The 22,294-nt window shown below is 49.6% G+C and overlaps 3 protein-coding genes across 8 annotated transcripts; 1 reads left to right on the forward strand and 2 right to left on the reverse strand.

The window, feature by feature from the left end:
- Positions 1 to 266: 266 nt before the first annotated feature.
- On the reverse strand, positions 267 to 6,341 carry NDUFS3 (NADH:ubiquinone oxidoreductase core subunit S3). The gene is made up of 7 exons (XM_026454094.2): positions 6,188 to 6,341; positions 6,013 to 6,078; positions 4,475 to 4,572; positions 4,135 to 4,284; positions 2,594 to 2,719; positions 2,340 to 2,459; positions 267 to 512 (listed from the first exon to the last, which is right to left on the reverse strand). Exons 1-7 carry the CDS (start codon positions 6,255 to 6,257, stop codon positions 345 to 347), a joined length of 798 nt encoding a protein of 265 aa, XP_026309879.1. The 5' UTR covers positions 6,258 to 6,341; the 3' UTR covers positions 267 to 344.
- On the forward strand, positions 6,334 to 13,802 carry KBTBD4 (kelch repeat and BTB domain containing 4). Of its 5 annotated transcripts, none has more exons than XM_023215621.2 (4): positions 6,334 to 6,521; positions 7,313 to 7,930; positions 9,994 to 10,100; positions 12,208 to 13,802. In XM_023215621.2, the coding sequence occupies exons 2-4, from the start codon at positions 7,342 to 7,344 to the stop codon at positions 13,066 to 13,068; spliced, it is 1,557 nt and encodes a 518-aa protein (XP_023071389.1). In that variant the 5' UTR covers positions 6,334 to 6,521; positions 7,313 to 7,341; the 3' UTR covers positions 13,069 to 13,802. The 5 variants fall into 5 exon arrangements, with proteins under 5 accessions (XP_023071389.1, XP_023071390.1, XP_023071388.1 ...); XM_023215622.2 differs by having other exon boundaries at positions 7,317 to 7,930; XM_023215620.1 differs by having other exon boundaries at positions 6,340 to 6,416.
- Positions 12,537 to 21,035, reverse strand: PTPMT1 (protein tyrosine phosphatase mitochondrial 1). 2 transcript variants are annotated; one of them, XM_023215625.3, is made up of 4 exons: positions 20,489 to 21,035; positions 20,299 to 20,379; positions 16,391 to 16,582; positions 12,537 to 14,528 (listed from the first exon to the last, which is right to left on the reverse strand). In XM_023215625.3, exons 1-4 carry the CDS (start codon positions 20,660 to 20,662, stop codon positions 14,370 to 14,372), a joined length of 606 nt encoding a protein of 201 aa, XP_023071393.1. In that variant the 5' UTR covers positions 20,663 to 21,035; the 3' UTR covers positions 12,537 to 14,369. The 2 variants fall into 2 exon arrangements, with proteins under 2 accessions (XP_023071393.1, XP_031792590.1); XM_031936730.1 differs by lacking the exon at positions 16,391 to 16,582 and having other exon boundaries at positions 14,074 to 14,528.
- Between the last annotated feature and the right edge of the window lie 1,259 nt (positions 21,036 to 22,294).

A 22,294-nucleotide genomic window follows, 5' to 3' on the forward strand; every position in this document is an offset into this window, starting at 1 on the left:
GACGCACATCTGTAATCCCAGCTTCTCGGGAGGCTGAGGTGGGAGAACTGCTTGAGCCCAGGAGGTGGAGGTTGCAGTGAGCCGAGATTGCGCCATTGCACTCCAGCCTGGACAACAAGAGCAAGACACTGTCTCAGAAAATAAACAAAAAAACCCACAAGACTCCCTGGTTTAGTAGTGTCTCTCTAAGGGAGCAGGGAAACACTCCTGCCTGCCTGTGCCCCAGTCAAACATCATTTCTCCCCATTACAAGCGCACACGAATTGTTGAGTCTAAGTAGGAATTTATTTACACCGACACTCAATTATTTGGCGCTGTCTAGGATCCACATGCCTTCCCTGGAGCTACTTGGCTTCAGGCTTCTTATCTCCGGCTTCAAGCTTGAGACTCTCCGGGGGTTGGCGATAGACTGGGAAAGCCTCCCAGGGGCTGTTCAGGTCAAATTTGCGGAACTCTTGGGCCAACTCCACCGGCTCTGCCACCACCCGCTTCACCTCATCGTCATAGCGTAACTGCAGGAGCAAAAGGCAGGCTTGAGCACTAAGGAAGTCCCTATTATAGCTACAAAGGAGCCTATTTTTCACGAGGCTATGGATGACTTCCCCGGCCCAGTTCCTCTTCGTTACTGACTCCTGTCCCAGCCTCTGTTAATAAGTCTCCATCCACACCTGTGTTACCCATCAGATCACATCCCAACCAGCTAGAGTGTGAGATTCCAAAATGTAGGATACCTCTCATGCCCTGCCAGCACCAGTCAGACTCCCCTGCTCACCACTCCTGCATCAGGAGCTCCCAACTGACTGCTCACCCACCCACACACTCTTATAAGATAATGGTAAGCATCTGCCCAGGATTAGAGTAGTGGGTGGCTGAAAAGAGTAAACCTAAACTGGCAGATACACAACCTCTGGCCCTGGGCCCTTGGCATATTCACTGTCCAGATATAAAGCGGTACATTTGACATGGCTTTTCTTGTTACTGGGGGATCAAATGGATGAGGTCAGGATCATCAGGTGCCAGAGGGAAGAGGCAATCCAGGTGAGGCAGATAGCAGGAGTGGGGTGAAAGGGAGAAGCGAGGGAGATAAGCCCTGCCCAGAAGTAGCCTAAGAGGGAAATAGGAGCATGCAAAGCACTAACACAGCAGGAGTGACTGGGGACTAAAGGAGCAGGGCTGGAGCACCACATCTCAGCATTTCTAAACAGTTACTTTGCTATAAAATTCATGAGTAATAATATTACACACTATCTTCCTGCAAATAAACAACCTGCAGCACCACTGAAATTCTTTATTCACATTACTGGTCCCACCTCAGAGGCAATTTTTAAGGGCTAAACATTTGGTGTCTTCCCCGTCACTGCCTTCCCAGAGAGCCAGGGCAGGGTAAAATAATCCTCTACTTTCAGGTTTTAGGGACAGACTATGTCCTCAAGGCTGCCTTGATCATTAAAATTATCATTACAATAATGGATAGCACTGGCCAGGTGCGGTGGCTCACGCCTGTAATCCCAGCACTTTGAGAGGCCGAAGTGGGCAGATGGCTTGAGCCCAGGAATTTGAGACCAGTCTGGGCAACATGGAGAAACCCCATCTCTACAAAAAATACAAAAATTTGCTGGACATGGTGGTGCACACCTGTAGTCCCAGCTACTCGGAGGGCTGAGAAGTGTGAGGATTACTTGAGCCTGGAGGTGGAGGCTGCAGTGAGCCATGATCGCACCACTGCACTCCATCCTGGGTGACAGAGTGAGACCCTGACACACACACATAGCATCAATTGAGCCTTTACAATACAGCAGGCTTCATACAACATTTATTTATTTAGAGATAGGGTCTCACTCTGTCACCCAGGCTGGAGAGCAGTGGCATGATCTTGGCTCACTGCAACCTCTGCCTCCTAGGCTCAAGTGATCCTCCCACCTCAGCCTCTTGAGCAGCCAGGACCATGGGCATGTACCACCATGCCCCGTTAATTTTTCTATTTTTTTGTAGAGATGAGGTTTCACCATGTTGTCCAGGCTGGACTCCTGGACTCAAGCACTCCTCCTGTCTCCCAAAGTGCTGGGATTACAGGCGTGAGCCTACACATACATTATTTAATGCCTGTCACAAATCTATTAGTTAAGTGCTATTATTATCCATTTTAAGATGAGAAAGCTAAGTTAGTCAAACCAAGTAATTTGCCCCAGGTTACAAAAATGAAACTAGGATCTGAATCCAGGGCCCATGCTCTTAAACCACCACAATCCACAGACCGCATTTCCTGCCATTCCCAGGGATTCCCTGAGTTCCCTGCAAGTCCCTCCCTGAGACTGCTGTCCCAGTTCCAAGGCTCCTACCTCAACATAGCCAGATAGAGGAAAGTCTTTCCGGAAAGGATGTCCCTCAAAGCCATAATCCGTCAGGATCCTTCTTAGATCAGGGTGGTTAGCAAAGAAGACTCCAAACATGTCCCAGATCTAGGAAAGAGACCCCCTCAAACAGCCAATCCATCAAGACCAACAACAGGGAAAGGGGCTACGTGGCATCCCATAGTCTCAACCAGTTCTGCAACTCTAGCCCAGAGGCAGGTCCACCATACCTGGTAACTCACCTCCCTTTCATACCAGTTGGCTGCCTTGAACACAGAGATAGCGGACTCAATGGGTGTCAACTCATCTGTGTAGGTCTTCACACGGATCCGTGAGTTGAAGCGCAGAGACAACAGGTTGTAGACAATCTAGGGAGAACAGAAGGATCTGGAGGGATGAGATGGGAGTCCCTGATTGGGAGAGTTCTGCCCTGTGTATTCTGAACCTCAAATCCTCAAGATTCTCCTATGCTTACAACTACTTCCAAAGGCCCAGGCCACAGCTGTAGCTTAGCATGTCAGCATGCCTGTGTTTGTTCATACTATTCCCTTTGTCAGGAATATTTCCCTGGTCCACCTCACAAGGCTAATTCCTGGTCTCCTGCTCATGTGTTAAGATTCAGCACAAACATTTTCTCTCTTCAAAGAAGCCTCCCAGACAGGGCCAAGTGCCCCTCCTGCTTTCTTAAAGCATCCCTCTAATATCCTTTGTATTATATGTTACTACAGTAAGCTGTTTAGGTATCTTTCTCCTTCACTAGAGTGTGGGGGACTCCTGGAGGACAAATACTTCATGTTATTTCTCTCTCCATCCCAGAGTCTAGCAAACAGTAGATAATCAGTAAAATATTAATAGCTAAATGTATTGAAAACTTACTGTGTGCTAACAATTTACTTGAACTATCTCATTGGATCCTTACAACCATTCTATAAGATAGGGGCAGCTTTATATTTATTTTCCAGATAAGAAAAAGAAAGCTCATATTGGCCGGGCGCGGTGGCTCAAGCCTGTAATCCCAGCACTTTGGGAGGCCGAGACGGGCGGATCACGAGGTCATGAAATCGAGACCATCCTGGCTAACCCAGTGAAACCCCGTCTCTACTAAAAATACAAAAAACTAGCCGGGCGAGGTGGCGGGCACCTGTAGTCCCAGCTACTCGGGAGGCTGAGGCAGGAGAATGGCGTGAACCCAGGAGGCGGAGCTTGCAGTGAGCTGAGATCCGGCCACTGCACTCCAGCCCCAGGTGACAGAGCAAGACTCCGTCTCAAAAAAAAAAAAAAAGAAAATGAAAGCTCAAAAAGATTAAACAAGGGCCAGGTACCGTGGTTCATGCCTGTAATCCCAGCACTTTGGGAACCCAAGGCAGGCAGATCACGAGGTCAGGAAATCGAGACCATCCTGGCCAACATGGTGAAACCCCGTCTCTACTAAAAAAATACAAAAAATTAGCCAGGTGTGGTGGCATGCACCTGTAGTCCCAGCTACTCAGGGGGCTGAGGCAGGGGAATAGCTTGAACCCGGGAAGCGGAGGTTGCAGTGAGCCAAGATCACGCCACTGCACTCCAGCCTGGCAATAGAGCAAGATTCGGTGAAAAAAAAAGAAAGATTAAACAAAATATTTGAGTTATCTGAGGTCCCGTGGCCATTTAGTGGCAGAACCAAGATCCAAACTTGAGATCTACTTGACTCTGAAGTCCCAGTTTAACTGCTGTGCTCTATTGTTTGTTACAAACTGAAATTAATACCCTTACCCCCCAAACCTTCTCAAATCTCCCGACTGACCTCAAAACGGTTCTGCCGAGTTGGGACATCCACTGCTGTCAAGTCAACCAGGGATTTGAACTGTGCATTGGTGTGATCCCTGAGGAAAGTCAGCACTGGGATGACGCCATCAGGATGGATACAGACCTCTAACTCATTGAAGCAGGACACCTGTACACATGGACGGGAGGGGAGAGGGAACAAAGAGCTACTGAGGGAATAGCTAACTTCAGCTGGAGTCACCTGGCTTAATGCTGAGGGAACAGTCCAAGGTTGGGATGGACCAGTCTGCCCACTCCCACATGCCCTGAGAACATGGTTCTTTCTTGGCCCAGGCCCAAATAACAGTGGTACGTATTACCTGAACTTGTTGGACATACTTGGGCAAGATTTCAGCCACATACTCTCCAAAAGCTGAGAGCTGCTTGTGGGCCACATCATTCCGTGGTCTGACAGTGGCTGGAAGGAAAAGGCAAATTTAACAAAGAAATGGAGAAGGCAAAAGCCAGCCCTGTATCCAGTCTCTTGGGCTTGTAAGGGATGTCAAATCCAGTAAAGGCTCCCTGCAGCACCCTGAGAAAGGTGCATGTGAAAGGTTTCCCTTCCAGGGAATAGAATGATGAAAACTTGGGGAAAGTGCCACCTTAACTACACAGTCCTCAGAAAGATTTTTTTTTTTTTTTTTTTTTTTGAGACGGAGTCTCGCTCTGTCGCCCAGGCTGGAGTGTAGTGGCCGGATCTCAGCTCACTGCAAGCTCCGCCTCCCGGGTTCACGCCATTCTCCTGCCTCAGCCTCCCGAGGAGCTGGGACTACAGGTGCCCGCCACCTCGCCCGGCTAGTTTTTTTGTATTTTTTAGTAGAGACGGGGTTTCACCATGTTAGCCAGGATGGTCTCAATCTCCTGACCTCGTGATCCGCCCGTCTCGGCCTCCCAAAGTGCTGGGATTACAGGCTTGAGCCACCGCGCCCGGCCCCAGAAAGACTCTTAATATAGCAGCTGGGGTGTTCACCTCTTCTCAAAATTACAGTTCTTCCCTCACGTTGCCTGCATTTCTGCCAAAGCAGTAGTCTCAGTTCTCCTGTCAGACTACGAGCTGTTTGAGGGTGGGAACCAGAACTTTTGTTTCTCTGTAACTCCTTAGCATGTAAGTTTATACCAGGTTCTCAAGATAAGAAATTCAGGGCTTGAGGAGCCCTCACAGACTGTCTCCTTGAAACCTACTTTTTTTTTTTTTGTATCAATGAGAAGACTGAGGCCCAGAAAAGGGAAAATGCTAGGTCTCCTAACTCCCAGTGCGTGCATCTTGACTGTAACATAATAGGTACATACTCATTCATGCAACCCTAAACCACTGAGCACTCACACATCACAAGCTACGGAATGATGGTTAGCTTTTCCTGCCTCTGGCAGCAGGCAGGCCTACTTTGTCATTCACTAGGTCTCTGACCCTGGGCAGTTTCATTCTTTGGACTGTTTCCTGATCTATAGTAAGAAGAGTAAGATACTATCTACCCCATAAGGCTGTTGTGAGGACGAAATAAGATCATTCACTAAAACGCTTAGCGAGGTGCCAGGCACACATTAAGCACTCAATTAACGTGAGGTACTATTATTACAGGGCTCTGAGGACTAAAGGGCACATTGCTTGCTTTCAAAGAGCTGACAGTTTAATCAGACAAAAAGGGGACCATTGAAAAGGACAAGGGACAATCAGGGCCATAACAGAGAGGCCTAAGGGTACAGGGAGGGCTCGATTCTGCATGCAGGGTGAAGACCACCGCAGTCAGCTCTCCAAGATTTGCCAGGAAGACGCAGGGAAGGGCATCCTAGGGCAAGGACAGGCACCTAGGGGGCCCCGCCGACAGTTCAGGGAAGAGCGCTGCCAGCACATACTCACGGCGCGTGTTGGCCCCGGCGCTCTCCCGCCTCACCGGCAGCAACAGAACTGAGGTTCGCCCAGCCCCTGCACAGGGAGATAAAAGGCACAGACGCGCGGAGTAAGGCCTGAAGAGCTCTCTGCACTGGGCACGCCGCTGCGCCTGACCCCGGTCTCAGCTAGTTGCCCCTCTCACCCCTGGTCAGCGCCGCGGCCCCCACGATTCCACGCCACCACAGCCTAGCTGCTGCCGCCGCCGCCGCCATGTTACCCAGACGCAGACTAGGCAGCGGACGGAAAGACAGCAGGACACGGAGCCCCAAGGGCACGGACCGGAAGCGGAAGTGTGCAGCAGATCTTCTTCCGGGCGGACGTGGAGCCGGAAGCAGAGGTTCCGGGCTCCGGGATGAAAGGAGGGAACGCAGGTGAGAAAGCGAGACAGGCAGGTAGGGAAACCGTGAGGTGAGCGTGGTCCTAGCTCCGTGTGGCAGAGCCTGAAGAGAAGGCGAGGACGTTGAAGAACCAGACGGGTGAGAGGAGGGGAGGGGGCGGGCGTTCTGGGTTCTGCACTACACACCCCTCCCCCGCTCTCTCAGCCAAGCTTTTGACGAGGGCGGGCGGGCCTGAGTGGGAAGAACGGTTTCCCAGGCGACGGTTTCCCAGGCGACTCCAGGTGGAGCTGGGACGTTGCATAGGGCGATGGGCCTCCCAGTGCCCCGGCCTGAGGGCGGCTGGACTTGAGTTGTGGGACGCAGCCATAGGGAGTCTTTCAAGCGAGCGAGGAAAGTAGCTCAGAAGAGAGCAAATGTGAGACTGACGTACATCCCAGGCTAGGCCTCATATGGAGCGTCTTACCTCCATGCGCGGGGAAGGAGAGGACCTGGCCACTACGCCGGGGCGGGAGGGGGTCCTTTTTGTCTGATTCTACTGCCCCGAACTTCACTAGTTTTATGCCCCAGTTATTTGGTTAGTAAGGCTTTTACGGTCACAGGCCTCCCCCAGCCCTTTGCTTTCATATATTGACCTAAATCCCAAGTCTTTTGTTAATATCATGGAACGGAATTATTCCGTGTTTTCTCAGGAAAACACCCAGAGTTGGAACTTTTATTGATTTCATTAGCGGAGTGGTGCCACTCGGGAGAACGAAGCCAGGTTTGGTTAAAGGATAGCGTCAGGGACATCATGGACAGGGCCAGGACTAAGGCCAATCTGGACCCACGTTGCTCTCACTTCTTCCGTTTCCCTCCCTGAGTTGGACAGTTGGATTCACAGATTATGGCTGTGAATTCCGCAAGTTACTCAAGATGGTGTTGCTTTGCAGACAGCTGGCAGAGAGAGAAGTTGGTTAGCATGGAATCACCAGAGGAGCCTGGAGCATCCATGGATGAGAACTACTTTGTGAACTACACTTTCAAAGATCGGTCACACTCAGGCCGTGTGGCTCAAGGCATCATGAAACTGTGTCTAGAGGAGGAGCTCTTTGCTGATGTCACCATTTCGGTGGAAGGCCGGGAGTTTCAGCTCCATCGGCTGGTCCTCTCAGCTCAGAGCTGCTTCTTCCGATCCATGTTCACTTCCAACCTGAAGGAGGCCCACAACCGGGTGATTGTGCTGCAGGATGTCAGTGAGTCTGTTTTCCAGCTCCTGGTTGATTATATCTACCATGGGACTGTGAAACTTCGAGCTGAGGAGTTGCAGGAAATTTATGAGGTGTCAGACATGTATCAGTTGACATCTCTCTTTGAGGAATGCTCTCGGTTTTTGGCCCGCACAGTGCAAGTGGGAAACTGCCTTCAGGTGATGTGGCTGGCAGATCGGCACAGTGATCCTGAGCTCTATACTGCTGCCAAACACTGTGCCAAGACCCACCTGGCCCAGCTGCAGAATACAGAGGAATTTCTCCACTTGCCTCACCACCTCCTCACAGATATCATCTCGGGTAAGTTTAGGGAGGGGACACACCATACCCAGTTACTTGGCTGTGATGTTCAGTGAATGTTCTAGTTTAGGAGAAAGGAACCCTCATGCTTCCTGGTGTTAGTTTACATTATTATTCCTGCATTCTTACTGAGATAACCTGCTGAGAAAGATTGAGTTGAGATTCAGTGTAATTGCTGTCAGAGACACAGTGCATTAGAGGAAGAAGCCAGGAAAATTAAAGCACAACACTTAACCACACAAAAGTACTGAGGAGTGATTTGTATTATACTCTAATTTCTCCTGTACTTTGGATGTCCCGGTGGGTCTATTTACCTATGTAAATTGGTGATGAGGTAAGATATCTAAGACTAAACACTTTTTTAGTGATGGGCCAACGTCAGGAAACAATCCTAATCCCGCAAGTGAGATATAACCATACTTAAGGTGTGAGGTTGGCCAGGCACGGTGGCTCACGCCTGTAGTCCCAACACTTTGGGAGGCCAAGGTGGGCGGATCATCTGCGGTCAGGAGTTCAAGACCACCCTGGCCAACATGGTGAAATCCCGTCTCCACAAAAAAATACAAAAATTGGCTGGATGTGGTGGTGGGTACCTGTAGTCTCAGCTAATTAGGAAGGCTGAGGCAGGAGAATCACTTGAACCCAGAGGCAGAGGTTGCAGTGAGCCGAGATCGTGCCACTGCACTCCAGCTTGGGCAACAGAGCAACCCCCCACCCAAAAAAAAAAAAAAAAAAGGTGTGAGCTCTATAGCTTAGTAGGTTGCTTCCATGGCAGATGGGAGCATATCGAGCCATCCATTTTGACTTAAAAAAGCAAGGCACTGGCCGGGCGCGGTGGCTCAAGCCTGTAATCCCAGCACTTTGGGAGGCCGAGACGGGCGGATCACGAGGTCAGGAGATCGAGACCATCCTGGCTAACACGGTGAAACCCCGTCTCTACTAAAAATACAAAAAACTAGCCGGGCGAGGTGGCGGCGCCTGTAGTCCCAGTTACTCCGGAGGCTGAGGCTGGAGAATGGTGTGAACCCAGGAGGCGGAGCTTGCAGTGAGTTGATATCCGGCCACTGCACTCCAGCTGGGGCAACAGAGCGAGACTCCGCCTCAAAAAAAAAAAAAAAAAAGCAAGGCACAGGCTGGGCGCAGTGGTTCAAGCCTGTAATCCCAGCACTTTGGGAGGCCAAGACAGGCGGATCACGAGGTCAGGAGATCGAAACCATCCTGGCTCACACAGTGAAACCCCGTCTCTACTAAAAAAATAGAAAAAAAAAAAAACCAGCCAGGCGAGGTGACAGGCGCCTGTAGTCCCAGCTACTCGGGAGGCTGAGGCAGAAGAATGGCGTAAACCTGGGAGGCGGAGCTTGCAGCGAGCTGAGATCGGGCCATAGCATTCCAGCCTGGGTGACAGAGCAAGACCCCATCTCAAAAAAAAGGCCGGGCGCGGTGGCTCAAGCCTGTAATCCCAGCACTTTGGGAGGCCGAGACGGGCGGATCACGAGGTCAGGAGATCGAGACCATCCTGGCTAACACCGTGAAACCCCGTCTCTACTAAAAAGTACAAAAAACTAGCTGGGCGAGGTGGCGGCGCCTGTAGTCCCACCTACCCGGGAGGCTGAGACAAGAGAATGGCGTGAACCCGGGAGGCGGAGCTTGCAGTGAGCTGAGATCCTGCCACAGCACTCCAGCCTGGGTAACAGAGCGAGACTCCGTCTCAAAAAAAAAAAAAAAAAGAGAAAATAAGAAAATTAGCCAGGCATGGTGGTGCACACTTGTAGTCCCAGCTACTCGGGAGGCTGTAGCAGGATTGCTGGAGCCCAGGAGGTTGAGGTACAGTGATGGTGATTGTGCCATTGCATTCCTCCTGCCTGAGCAACAGGGTGAGACCCTGCCCCCCCCCCAAAAAAGGGCAATTTCAGGTTAATTTCATGTGTATGTGTATGTATGCATGTACATACATACACATGCCCAGCAGTAGTCTAATAAGGTGGTTCACATCTTTAAAGTCCCTTACTCTGAATTTCTCTTTCGGATTGTCATTGACCATGCCTTTCCTCTGGCTCTCACAGATGGAGTTCCATGTTCTCAGAACCCAACAGAGGCAATAGAAGCCTGGATTAACTTTAATAAAGAGGAAAGAGAGGCTTTTGCAGAGTCACTCAGGACAAGCTTGAAGGTAAGGCAAATCTCTTGATTGTTGAGACTGCATACTCTCCATGCATTCTCGCCATCAGTTAACCTGGCCTCTTTTTTTTTTTTTTTTTTTTTTTAAGACAATTCTCGCTTTGTCGCCCAGGCTAGAGTGCAGTGGTGCAATCTCAGCTCACTGCAACCTCCACTTCCCAGTTTCAGGTGATTCTCCTGCCTCAGCCTCCCAAGTAGCTGGGATTACAGGTGCTGCCACCACGCCTGACTGATTTGTGTATTTTTTAGTAGAGATGGGGTTTCACCACATTGGCCAGGCTGGTCTGGAACTCCTGACCTCAGATGGCCTGCCCGCCTCTGCCTCCCAAGGTGTGAGCCACTGTGCCTGGCCTAGCCTGGCCTAACCTGGCCTCTTTGTGTTTGTGTATGTGTGTCTGTGTGAGAGAGAGAGAGAGAGACGGAGTTTCGCTCTTGTCACCCAGGCTAGAGTGCAATGGTATGATCTCGGCTCACTGCAACCTCTGCCTCCTGGGTTCAAGTGATTTTTCTGCCTCAGTCTCCCAAGTAGCTGGGATTTCAGACGCCCACCACCACACCCAGCTAATTTTTGTATTTTTAATAGAGACGGGTTTCACCATACTGGCCAAGCTGGTCTCATTCCTGACCTCAGGTGATCTGCCCGCTTTGGCCTCCCAAAGTGTTGGGATTACAGGCGTGAGCCAATGCGCCTGACCTAACCTGGCCTCTTTTTGATGGCCAGGTTATGAATGGTCATCTCTGTTTTCGTTTTTGCCTTTTTTTTTTTTTTTTTTTTTGGACAGAGTCTCCCTCTGTTGCCTAGGCTAGAGTGCAATGGCAGGATCTCAGCTCACTGCAACCTCTACCTCTCGGGTTCAAGCAATTCTCCTGTCTAAGCCTCCTGAATAGCTGGGACTATAGGCGCATACCACCACGCCCAGCTAATTTTTGTATTTTTAGTGGAGACAGGGTTTCACCATATTGGTCAGGCTGGTCTCGAACTCTTGAGCTTAGATGATCTGCCCACCTCAGCCTCCCAAAGTGCTGGGATTACAGGTGTGAGCAACCGCAACTGGCCATCTCTGTTTTTTTAATTTTTTTTTTTTTTTTTTGAGACGGAGTCTCGCTCTGTCGCCCAGGCTGGAGTGCAGTGGCCGGATCTCAGCTCACTGCAAGCTCCGCCTCCCGGGTTTACGCCATTCTCCTGCCTCAGCCTCCCTAGTAGCTGGGACTACAGGCGCCAGCCACCTCGCCTGGCTAGCTTTTTGTATTTTTTAGTAGAGACGGGGTTTCACCGTGTTAGCCAGGATGGTCTCGAACTCCTGACCTCATGATCCGCGCGTCTTGGCCTCCCAAAGTGCTGAGATTACAGGCTTGAGCCACCGCGCCCAGCCTTAAATTTTTTATATTTATTTATTATTTTTTTGAATAAGTCATCTCTGGCTTGAAGTTGATATAAGCTGGGGAGAAGGATGTCTTTGTAACCCCAGAACCACCAATCTATGAGCTTTCAAAGTTCCTTGAGAACTACTTTCATCAAGTTAACAATCTTTTTTTTTTTTTTTTTTTTTTTTTTTTTTTTGAGTGGGATTCTCGCTCTGTCACCCAGGCTGGAGTGCTGTGGCAGGATCTCAGCTCACTGCAAGCTCCGCCTCCCGGGTTCACGCCATTCTCCTGCCTCAGCCTCCCGAGTAGCTGGGACTACAGGCGCCGCCACCTCGCCGGGCTAGTTTTTTGTAGTTTTTAGTAGAGACGGGGTTTCACCATGTTAGTCAGGATGGTCTCGATCTCCTGACCTCGTGATCCGCCCGTCTCGGCCTCCCAAAGTGCTGGGATTACAGGGTTGAGCCACCGTGCCCGGCCCAAGTTAACAATCTTAATCACCCTTTGTCCAAAGCACCAGCTTATGAGAATTTTAAAAGTTACAAGGGTGAATACAAGATTCTCCTCCCGGCATAAATTGCCTCAAAGAAAGTGACTTTGGATGCCATACAGTAATTAGAGAGTAGTATGTTAAAGCTAGGTACAAGTGTGAAGTCCGGGATCTTAAGGATATGTGTCTTAGCAGAGCCTTAGCCTAGAACTTAACAGCTGTCATATAATTTTAATTTTGCCAATAGGAAATTGGGGAGAATGTACACATTTACCTGATTGGGAAAGAGTCATCTCGTACCCACTCGTTGGCTGTCTCCTTGCACTGTGCAGAAGATGACTCCATCAGTGTAAGTGGCCAAAACAGCTTGTGCCACCAGATCACTGCGGCCTGCAAGCATGGTGGAGACTTGTATGTGGTGGGAGGGTCCATCCCACGGCGCATGTGGAAGTGCAACAATGCCACCGTTGACTGGGAGTGGTGTGCTCCTTTGCCTCGGGACCGGCTCCAGCACACCCTGGTGTCTGTGCCCGGGAAAGATGCCATATATTCACTGGGTGGCAAGACACTACAAGATACCCTCTCCAATGCAGTCATTTATTATCGTGTAGGTGATAATGTGTGGACAGAGACAACCCAGCTAGAGGTGGCTGTGTCAGGGGCTGCTGGTGCCAACCTCAACGGGATCATCTACTTACTGGGGGGGGAGGAGAATGATCTGGACTTCTTTACCAAACCTTCCCGACTCATCCAGTGCTTTGACACAGAGACAGACAAATGCCATGTGAAGCCCTATGTGCTGCCCTTTGCAGGCCACATGCACGCAGCTGTGCATAAAGATCTGGTGTTCATCGTGGCTGAAGGGGACTCCCTGGTGTGTTACAATCCCTTGCTAGACAGCTTCACCCGGCTTTGCCTTCCTGAGGCCTGGAGCTCTGCCCCATCCCTCTGGAAGATTGCCAGCTGTAACGGGAGCATCTATGTCTTCCGGGACCGATATAAAAAGGGGGATGCCAACACCTACAAGCTTGACCCTGCCACTTCAGCCGTAACTGTCACAAGAGGTATTAAGGTGCTGCTTACCAATTTGCAGTTTGTGTTGGCCTAAGGCTGTGGGGAGGGGAGGAGAGCTGCTCACTCCTTTTCCCTCCCCATCCAAACTCAAAAGTCCCCCGGGCCCCAATTCAGAGTAATGTATTTTTTGGCACATACTAGAAAGGCAGTGCCTCAGCCCTTCCCTGAACCCATGGAGGTGTTCTGTTTGGGGCTTTTTAGACTGCTGCTGCTCAGCTGGTTGCTTGAACTGACAGTAGGCCAGCCTGTTCTCTGCCACCCCCTAGTCATTGTGTGCCTCACCACAGCTTGCTTAAAGCAAGCTGTTTCTCAGACCTTAGGCACAGCCTCTCCTCTTTACCTGATCAATGTTAAATATAAGCACCCCTGATCCCAGGACATAAGGAAAGATACCCAATTGTACTTTTGTTCTATAGCCTATGAAAGGGCTAGTTGATCATTTTTCCACAAAGAATTAGGTGTTAAGAGTTTTCCTTCAGGCTTAACTTAGGAGAATGGACTAAGCTGAAGGTACACTTCACCAGCAAGAGTCAACTCTAGAATTCAGGACGTTCCTTCTATTCTTTTCTCATCCATCTGTCAAGAAATGTAACTTTGGTTTTATTTTTGGCTTATTCCAAGGGATAAGCCAGAAAATAGAAATGATTATTTCTGATTAATAGCAGAAACTTTTTCAAGCTCAAATATATAAGGTGTCTGCTCTTTTAAAAGCTCTAAGCTAAGTCAAGAGCTAGGAAGTGTTGATACAAATAAAAGTTTTTGAAGGGATGTGTGTGTCTGTGTTGAATTCCGAAGGGGTGACTTTGAAGAGGTGAGGGTGTTTCATTCCCTCAGGGGGACTCCTTACGTACCACCACATGGCTCCGTCTGCAGCAGTCCTGACTGCAGCCCATGCTCCCACTTCGCCAGACAGGATCCCTCCTCCACAGGGCCAGTGTGACTCAGATTCTGACAGTGGCAAAGAGCCAGAGCTGAGTTTCCTTTTTTCTAGTGCTAAGTCTTTTGAGTTGTGGTGCTAAATACTATATTAGGCACAATATTAGGTACATAATAGATTTTTGTTAAAATACTTCTTTAGCTCTATTCAAGAAAAGAAGATGGCCCCATCCCTGTCCTGTATCCCATGAATACAAGCCACACTAAATCTTTTCCTTCCTAGCCACACAACAGTGTTATTTGAAGAAAACGAAACAAGACAGAGAAAGCAAAATTACCTATTACCCATTGGCACATTTCAGTTATGTCAAGTCTGGGCTTAAGCCCTGTTGGTCCTGTTAAGCATTTTTTATTCTGTATCAAGCAGGAGTGTCTTGAGTTCTTTCTAATCCACATACATCATGTCTTTGAAGTGTCAAAAGTCCCATCCTTTGCTGCCCCTCCAGTAACCTGCTTGTGGAACTCTTTAAGAACATCCAGCTGGCCAGGCCTGATGTGGATGTAAGACCGGATCTTGGCGATGGCTCTTATAGCCTCCTCTGGACTCCATCTGTGCACCTGAAGTACAGGGTTGAGAAAGAAGCAGGTGTCAACGTGCCCTTGACACATAAGCAGGTGCTAAAGGACTTTGAGAGTTTCATTTCTTTGGAAACTCCATTTTGGAGGCATTAAAAATCATGCTCCTTGTATTATAAATGGGAGAGTACTGTAACCACTGCAGTCAGCCAGTCTCTCAATACTATGCAACAGGCCAGGTGGAAAGTCAGTCTTTCTACCCAATTCTTGCTCTGCCAAATCCTAGAAAAAGAAAGTTGCACATGAGAAGCTGAGGTCCTAAGTTCAAGACTGCCTCAGCCTACTCCACATTCTCTCCGAGCTGGGCTTTTGGTTAAAAGAACTAGGAACAAGTATGCAATAGATGTTTTTTTGCTGTTTTTTTTTTTTTTATTGAGACAGTGCCTCCCTCTGTCACCCAGGCTGGAGTGCAGTGGCTATCTCGGCTTACTGCAAGCTCCGCCTCCCGGGTTCATGCCATTCTCCTATCTCAGCCTCCCGAGTAGCTGGGACTATAGGTGCCCGCCACCACGCCCAGCTAATTCTTTGTATTTTTAGTAGAGGCGAGGTTTCACCGTGTTAGCCAGGCTCAATCTCCTGACCTCGTGATCCACCCGCCTCTGCCTCCCAAAGTGCTAGGATTACAGGCGTGAGCCACCGCACCCGGCCTGCAGTAGATATTTTTATGCAACTTGTCACCATGGCTAGAAAAACAAGTACTCATAATTTAAATAGGAGGCTTAACATGTCCTAAGGATACTCATTGGTTTAGAACTGAACAGAACCAAGAAAATAACAGATTTCTAGCTTGCTAATTCAATTCTCACTTGGTGCAAAATACCCTCCTGAGACCCTGATTCCAGCAGACTCCTTATGACCAAAATTTTAGTATTGTTCAACTACATACACACTAGTCCACAGTAACACAAGGCCAAACTTAGCTATTCACATGACTTAGAAAGTGCTCTGTGGGAGCCATTTTGTAACTCAGGTTACAAAATGATGATGGACTACAGGGTATTTGCTTCTCCTAAATATTTTTAAAGCATCCCACCTGCCAATCATGACAAATTAATAGGCAGAATCTAGTTTGGGGCCTGTTTCCAGAAACTAATATCCAGAACTTTACTCTGGAATACTTGAAGAAACTTGAGTACTATAAAGCTGAAAATGATCAGCACTATTATCCACAGTATTGTTCCCTGACATGGTATTAGAACAAGTGTCTAGCCTTTTGCTGAATATCTTTTGCAACTCCATTTTTAGAGTGCCCGCTGTAGGCCAGCACTTGATGTAATTTCTTATTTAAACTTCATAATACATTTAGTTTGAGAAAACAGCATTAGGTATTAGTCACTTTTGCTGATCCTCACTGGCAGGCGGCAGAGCCCCAGGTTAGTCTGTCACAAGGCTCAGGTGCTTTCCATCATACCACGCCACCTTCCAACAGCCTGAAATCAAGCACACAGCTCTTTCCAACAAGGCCCACCAGTAGACCATGCTATTGAAGTTCTGGAAATCTGCTATAAATGGGACCAGAAAGATTTTTTATTTTTATTTTTTTGAGACAGGGTTTCAGTCTGCCGGCCATGCTGCAGTGCAGTGGCACAAATCATGGCTCACTGCAGCCTCTACCTACCGGGCTCAGGTGATCCTTCCATCTCAGCCTCCCAAGTAGCTGGGACTACAGGTGCACACCACCACACCGAGCTAACTTTTTGTATTTTTTGTAGAGACAGCTTTGCCATGTTGCCCAGTCTGGTCTCAAACTCCTGGGCTCAAGCCATCCTCCCACTTCAAGCCTCCCAAAATGCTAGGATTGTAAGCATGTACCACGATGCCCAGCCCAGAAAGAACTTTTGTACCTGAATCAGGTATGCTGCCACCATAGTGGCACTCCTGGAGCGCCCAGCCTTACAATGCACGTAGACACACTGGCCCAGCGACTGGTACTTGAGAGCAAATTGGACTCCCTTCTGGAGGTTGTCCAAGGTAGGGATCCCAGTCATGTCTACTGTGCTGAGCCGCAGCTGCTCGACTCCTAGTCTCTTCCACTCCTGGAACCAGGTCCACCAGTATGAAAAAGAATGAAAAAAACCTGATGTGGGTGGGATGATAAGGGGCTCCTAAGAGGCAGCAAAGCAACAGGGAAGTTTCAGGGTTTACTACAATGGGAATACACTGTTTCCTGTTTTCTAAAATAGAAACTTCTTACAGAAATGCTTTTTTTCCCCATTCCAGGTGAGGACAGAAATGTATTTAAAATGGCTGGCCTACATAGTTGGTTTTTCATCAAACAACAGCTATGCTGCTGAGTTAGAATTATGTCCAAGATTTAAAGTGTTCCTTTTCTTTTATTAAGACAGAGTCTCGCTCTGTTGCCCAGGCTGGAGTGCAGTGGTGTGATCTCAGCTCACTGCAACCTCCACCTCCCAGGTTCAAGCGATTCTCCTGCCTCAGCCTCCTGAGTAGCTGGGACCACAGGCACGTGCCACCAAGCCTAGCTAATTGTATTTTTAGTAGAGACGGGATTTCATCATGTTGGCCAGGATGGTCTCGAACTCCTAACCTCAGGTCATCCGCCCGCCTCAGCCTCCCAAAGTGCTGGGATTACAGGTGTGAGCCTCCACACCAGCAGGTAAAGTGTTCTTAAACTACCCTTTGTATACTTGAATATTTAACTGCAAAATATTAGCTATATATATTTTAGCTGCAAAAAATTCAGCTGCAAATATCTTAACATTTTATTTCGGCCGGGCATGGTGGCTCATGCCTGTAATCCCAACAGTTTGTAAGGCCGAGGTGGGCAGATCACCTAAGGTCAGGAGTTCGAGACCAGCCTGGCTAACATGGTGAAACCCTGTCTCTAATAAAAATACAAAAATTAGCCAGGCGTGGTGGCAGATGCCTGTAATCCCACCTACTAGGGAGGCTGAGGCAGGAGAATTGTTTAACCCAGGAGAGAGAGGTTGCAGTGAGCAGAGATCACACCATTGTACTCCAGCCTGGGTGACAAGAGAAAAACAACATCTCCAAAAATATACATATCTTATTTTAGAGACACGATCTTGCTATGTCACTCAGGTCAGAGAGCAGTGGTGTGCAATCATGGCTCCCTGCAGCCTCAAACTCCTAAGTTCAAGCAGTCCTCCCACCTCTGCCTCCTGAGTAGCTGTGACTACAGCTGCACGCCACTGTGCCAGGCTAATTTTGTTATTTTTTTGTGTGGAGATGGGGGTCTCGCTATGTTGCCCAGGCTGGTCTCAATCTCCTAGCCTCAAGCCATCCTCCTGTCTCAGCCTCCCAAAGTGTTGGGATTACAGGCATGAGCCACCAGGTCCAGCCAGTGTAACTTTTTTTATATAATTTTGGCACCTGTGTAGTGATTCAGCGGCAGATGTGGAGTACAATATTTTGCCAGGGCTTTCTATTTCTCTGTCCATAAGTCTCCTCTTTTTTTACCACTTTTTTTTGAGGAAGCACATGGTAGAAAATAGGGTTATCATTTTAAAATTAAAACAATGGGCCAGGCGCAAGACTCCGTCTGGAAAACAAAAAAAAATTAAAACAATGCACTGACCTTCATTAGTGCAATGTCATCACTTACAAAGAAGAAATAAGTGGCCAGGTGTGGTGGCTCATGCCTGTAATCCCAGATTTTGAGAGGCCAAGGTGGGTGGATCGCCTGAGGTCAGGAGTTCGAGATGACTCTGGCCAACATGGCGAAACCCTATCTCCACAAAAAATACAAAAATTAGCCAGGCATGGTGGCGGGCACCTGTAATTCCAGCTACTTGGGAGGCTGAGGCAGGAGAATCACTTGAACTGGGAGGCAGACGTTGCAGTGAGCTGAGATTGCACCATTGCACTCCAGCCTGGACAATGGAGTGAGATGTGAGACTGTCTCAAAAAAAAAAAGAAGAAATAGAAATAAGGTCTCTGGCAACTGGGCAAACTTTATGCTTTAAGACTTCAGATATCCTCCAGCTACTCTTATTATTAACCTCTTAATAATGAGTATCGGAGACTTTATGGTTCTGAATGAAGGTCAGCATTTTTTTTTTTTTTTTTGAGATGGAGACTCACTGTCGCCCAGGCTGGCGTGCACTGGTGCAATCTCGGCTCACTGCAACTTCTGCCTCTCGGGTTCAAGCGATTCTCCTGCCTTAGTTTCCTGAGTAGCTGGGATTACAGGCGCCTGCCACCACACCCGGCTAATTTTTTTGTGTGTTTTAGTACAGATGGGGTTTCACCATTTTGGCCAGGCTGATCTCAAACTCCTGATCTCACATGATCCACCCACCTCAGCCTCCCAAAGTGCTGGGATTACAGGCGTCAAAGCCACCGCGCCTGGCCAAGTCACAAATATTTCCAGCCAAGTCACAAATATTTTTAAGGTTTCAAAAAATCCTCAGGTTGAAATAATAGTATCTTCATCATGCTATATCAGTAAAACAAATGAGAAAGATAATTGTTTAGTGCTATTAGATGCCAAACACTATAAAGATAGGGCAACATTTTTAATCACATTGTAAATAACATCTTTTTTTTTTTTTTTTTTTGAGATGGAGTCTCACTCTGTCACCCAGGCTGGAGTGCAGTGGCCAGATCTCGGCTCACTGCAAGCTCTGCCTCCCAGGTTTACGCCATTCTCCTGCCTCAGCCTCCCGAGTAGCTGGGACTACAAACGCCCGCCACCTCGCCCGGCTAGTTTTTTGTATTTTTTTAATAGAGACGGGGTTTCACCGTGTTAGCCAGGATGGTCTCGATCTCCTGACCTCGTGATCTGCCCGTCTCGGCCTCCCAAAGTGCTGGGATTATAGGCTTGAGCCATCACACCCGGCCAGATAACATCTTCTAATAACCATTGTGGAAGATTCCACAAACAAGCCAGTCACATTTAATGAAAGTTATGCTTTAGGTCTAAACTTTGTTATGAGAGAACTTTGTAGTTCCACCATGATTTCTAACATGACTAAAAATTCCCCCAAATCAGAGCCAAATTAACTCTACAGTTTTATGAAAAATGTGGGGAGGGGGACGTGTTAAGGGGGTGCTTTTCGTCTTATAATTGGCAGGGCCTTCAGCTGGAATCCTTAACACTGGGAATGCTGACCCATACTCAGAGGTCAAAGTGCAGAACGAATGAATGAAATCAGGAAGGCACAGGAAAATTGCCTTTCAATTTTAATTTCTGATTTTGGTTACCGAAATAAGAATACATTACATTCTTTCACAAAGGAGAAATCAGACTTTGTCAACTTGCACTTTTTTTTTTGAGACTTGTTTCACTCCTGTCGCCCAAGGCTGGGCTGGAATGCAAGATGTCGGCTCACTGCAACCTCCACCTCCCCGGCTCAAATGATTCTCCTGCCTTAGCCTCCCAAGTAAATGGGACTACAGGCGCACGCTACCATTCCCGGCTACTTTTTGTATTTTTGTAGCGATGGGGGCCTCGCCATGTTGCCCAGGTTGGTCAGGAACTCCTGGGCTCAAGTGATCTGCCCGCCCCCTCCTCCCGCCTCCCAAAAGTGCTGGGATTACAGGCGTGAGTCACGCGCCCGGCCCAACTTGAACTTTTAAATAAACGACTTTCACAGTTTCTAGCCTACCTCCAGGTGCCGTTTAGAGGACCAGACCGGAGGCAAAGCAGCTTGGGACGCCTGGCTCTGGGGCATGATGACCTCCCCCAAACTTGTCTAGCCGTGCCAGGCCCAGGGCGGTGGGCGAGGGGAGCGGGCCCCCGAGCCTGCCCCGCGGCCGGGTCCCTCACCTGTGAAGAGTGGCACAGGAACCTCGTCTCATACTCCTCGTTCATGGTGATCACCCCGCGCACGTTCTCGTCCTGTACCAGCTGCCGAGGCAAAGAGGTGGCTCAGCAAAGACGGTGGGGACCCCAGCGGCCCGACGGATACGGAAAGGCGGGGACGGGGCAGGGGCCTGGGCTCCCCGGCCTGGCTCACCTGGCGCGTCAAGCTCCGCAACGGCAGCGCGCCCAGCAGCACTGTGGGGTCGATGCGGTGGTACCAGTCCCGGTGCGCCCGACCCGGCACCTTCCCGCGGAACAGGGTGTAGAGCAGCGTCGGGTAGAAGAGCACCCGCGCCAGGCCGGCCTCCAGCAGCGCGGTGGCCGCCATCCCGCGCCACCCGGCCCGGCGCAGCGGCAACCCATCGGCCCCCGCGCTCGCGGTCTGGACCCGCGAGAAGAGCAGGCGGTGCCGGGGCAGGGCTGCCAGTTGCACCAGGCCTCTCGCGGGCTCGCACCAGGTGACGGCGGGGCTGGCCTGGAGCCCCCGGGGCGGGCCGCGGGGCTCTGGAGGAGGGCCCGGCGGCCTCGGGGGAGGGACCGAGGACACCTGGGCGGGAAACTGAGACCCCGGCCAAGGGAGAGCGCGTCGCGGGCCAGACACGTGTGAGCCCCGTAGCGTGGGAAACTGAGGCCCCCGCCTGTGGCCGGTGACCTCCTTCCTCCGAGGGAAGGGGTGTGACCCCAGGGGAGGAGGGCAGGAAGGACACTCCCCCCAACCCTCGACCAGAGAAGGAGGCAGTGACCTTAGGTGCGGGTGGACCCCACCAAAGGGAAAACAAGACAAGGAAGAGGCTGTGTGCAGGGTAGCCCTGAAGAGGAGAGTGGAAAGGCTTAGAGTTTCAAACGGAGGAGCTACCTGGGTGAGGGCCTGATCCCAGGGGGAACAGGGGACTTGGGTTGAGGTCGCCTTCCTCCTCCCCTACCCGTCCCAGGGCACGGCTCCCTCCATCATCTGACCAAACAGCAGTGTTTACATAGCAGGAAAAAATAGGAAAATATGCATTATAATGTATTAATATATCATTAAAAAATTATGAAAAGCTCAAATATGAAACCTGCAACCTACAAAAAGGTAAGTAGATGGTTGTAATGCCAGCTATTTACTTTTTTGTTGTTTGTTTGTTTTGAGATGGAGTCTCACTCTGTTGCCCAGACTGGAGTGCAGTCACACGATCTCGGCTCACTGCAACCTCCGCCTCCTGATTCAAGCAATTCTCCTGCCTCAGCCTCACGAGTAGCTGGGATTACAGGTGTATGCCACCACACCCAGCTAATTTTTGTTTTCAGTAAAGACGAGGTTTCACCATGTTGGCCAGGCTGGTCTCGAACTCCTGACCTCAGGTGATCCACCTGCCTCGGCCTCTCAGAATTCTGGGATTACAGGCATGAGCCACTCGGTGGGCCTATTTATATTTAAATATTTCTCTGAAACAGGCATCTGGTGTTTTTTTTTTTTCTGTTTGTGGTTGTTGAGACAGAGTCTTACTCTATGGCCCAGGCTGGTGTGCAGTGGCACTATCTTAGATCACTGCAATCTCTTTTTTTTTTTTTTTTTGAGAGGGAGTCTCGCTCTGTCGCCCAGGCTGGAGTGCAGTGGCCAGATCTCGGCTCACTGCAAGCTCCGCCTCCTGGGTTCACACCATTCTCCTGCCTCAGCCTCCCGAGTAGCTGGGACTACAGGCGCCCGCCACCTCGCCCGGCTAGTTTTTTGTATTTTTTAGTAGAGACGGGGTTTCACCGTGTTAGCCAGGATGGTCTCGATCTCCTGACCTCGTGATCCACCCGTCTCGGCCTCCCAAAGTGCTGGGATTACAGGCTTGAGCCACCGCGCCCGGCCGATCACTGCAATCTCTGCCTCCCTGGTTCAAGTGATTCTCCTGCCTCAGCCTCCCTAGTAGCTGGGACTACAGGTGTGCACCATCACTCCTGGCTATTTTTTTTTTTTTGTTTTTTTTTGTTT

The sequence above is a fragment of the Piliocolobus tephrosceles genome, chromosome 13 (genome assembly GCF_002776525.5).
Source record: "Piliocolobus tephrosceles isolate RC106 chromosome 13, ASM277652v3, whole genome shotgun sequence".
NCBI classification, from domain to species: Eukaryota; Metazoa; Chordata; class Mammalia; order Primates; family Cercopithecidae; genus Piliocolobus; species Piliocolobus tephrosceles.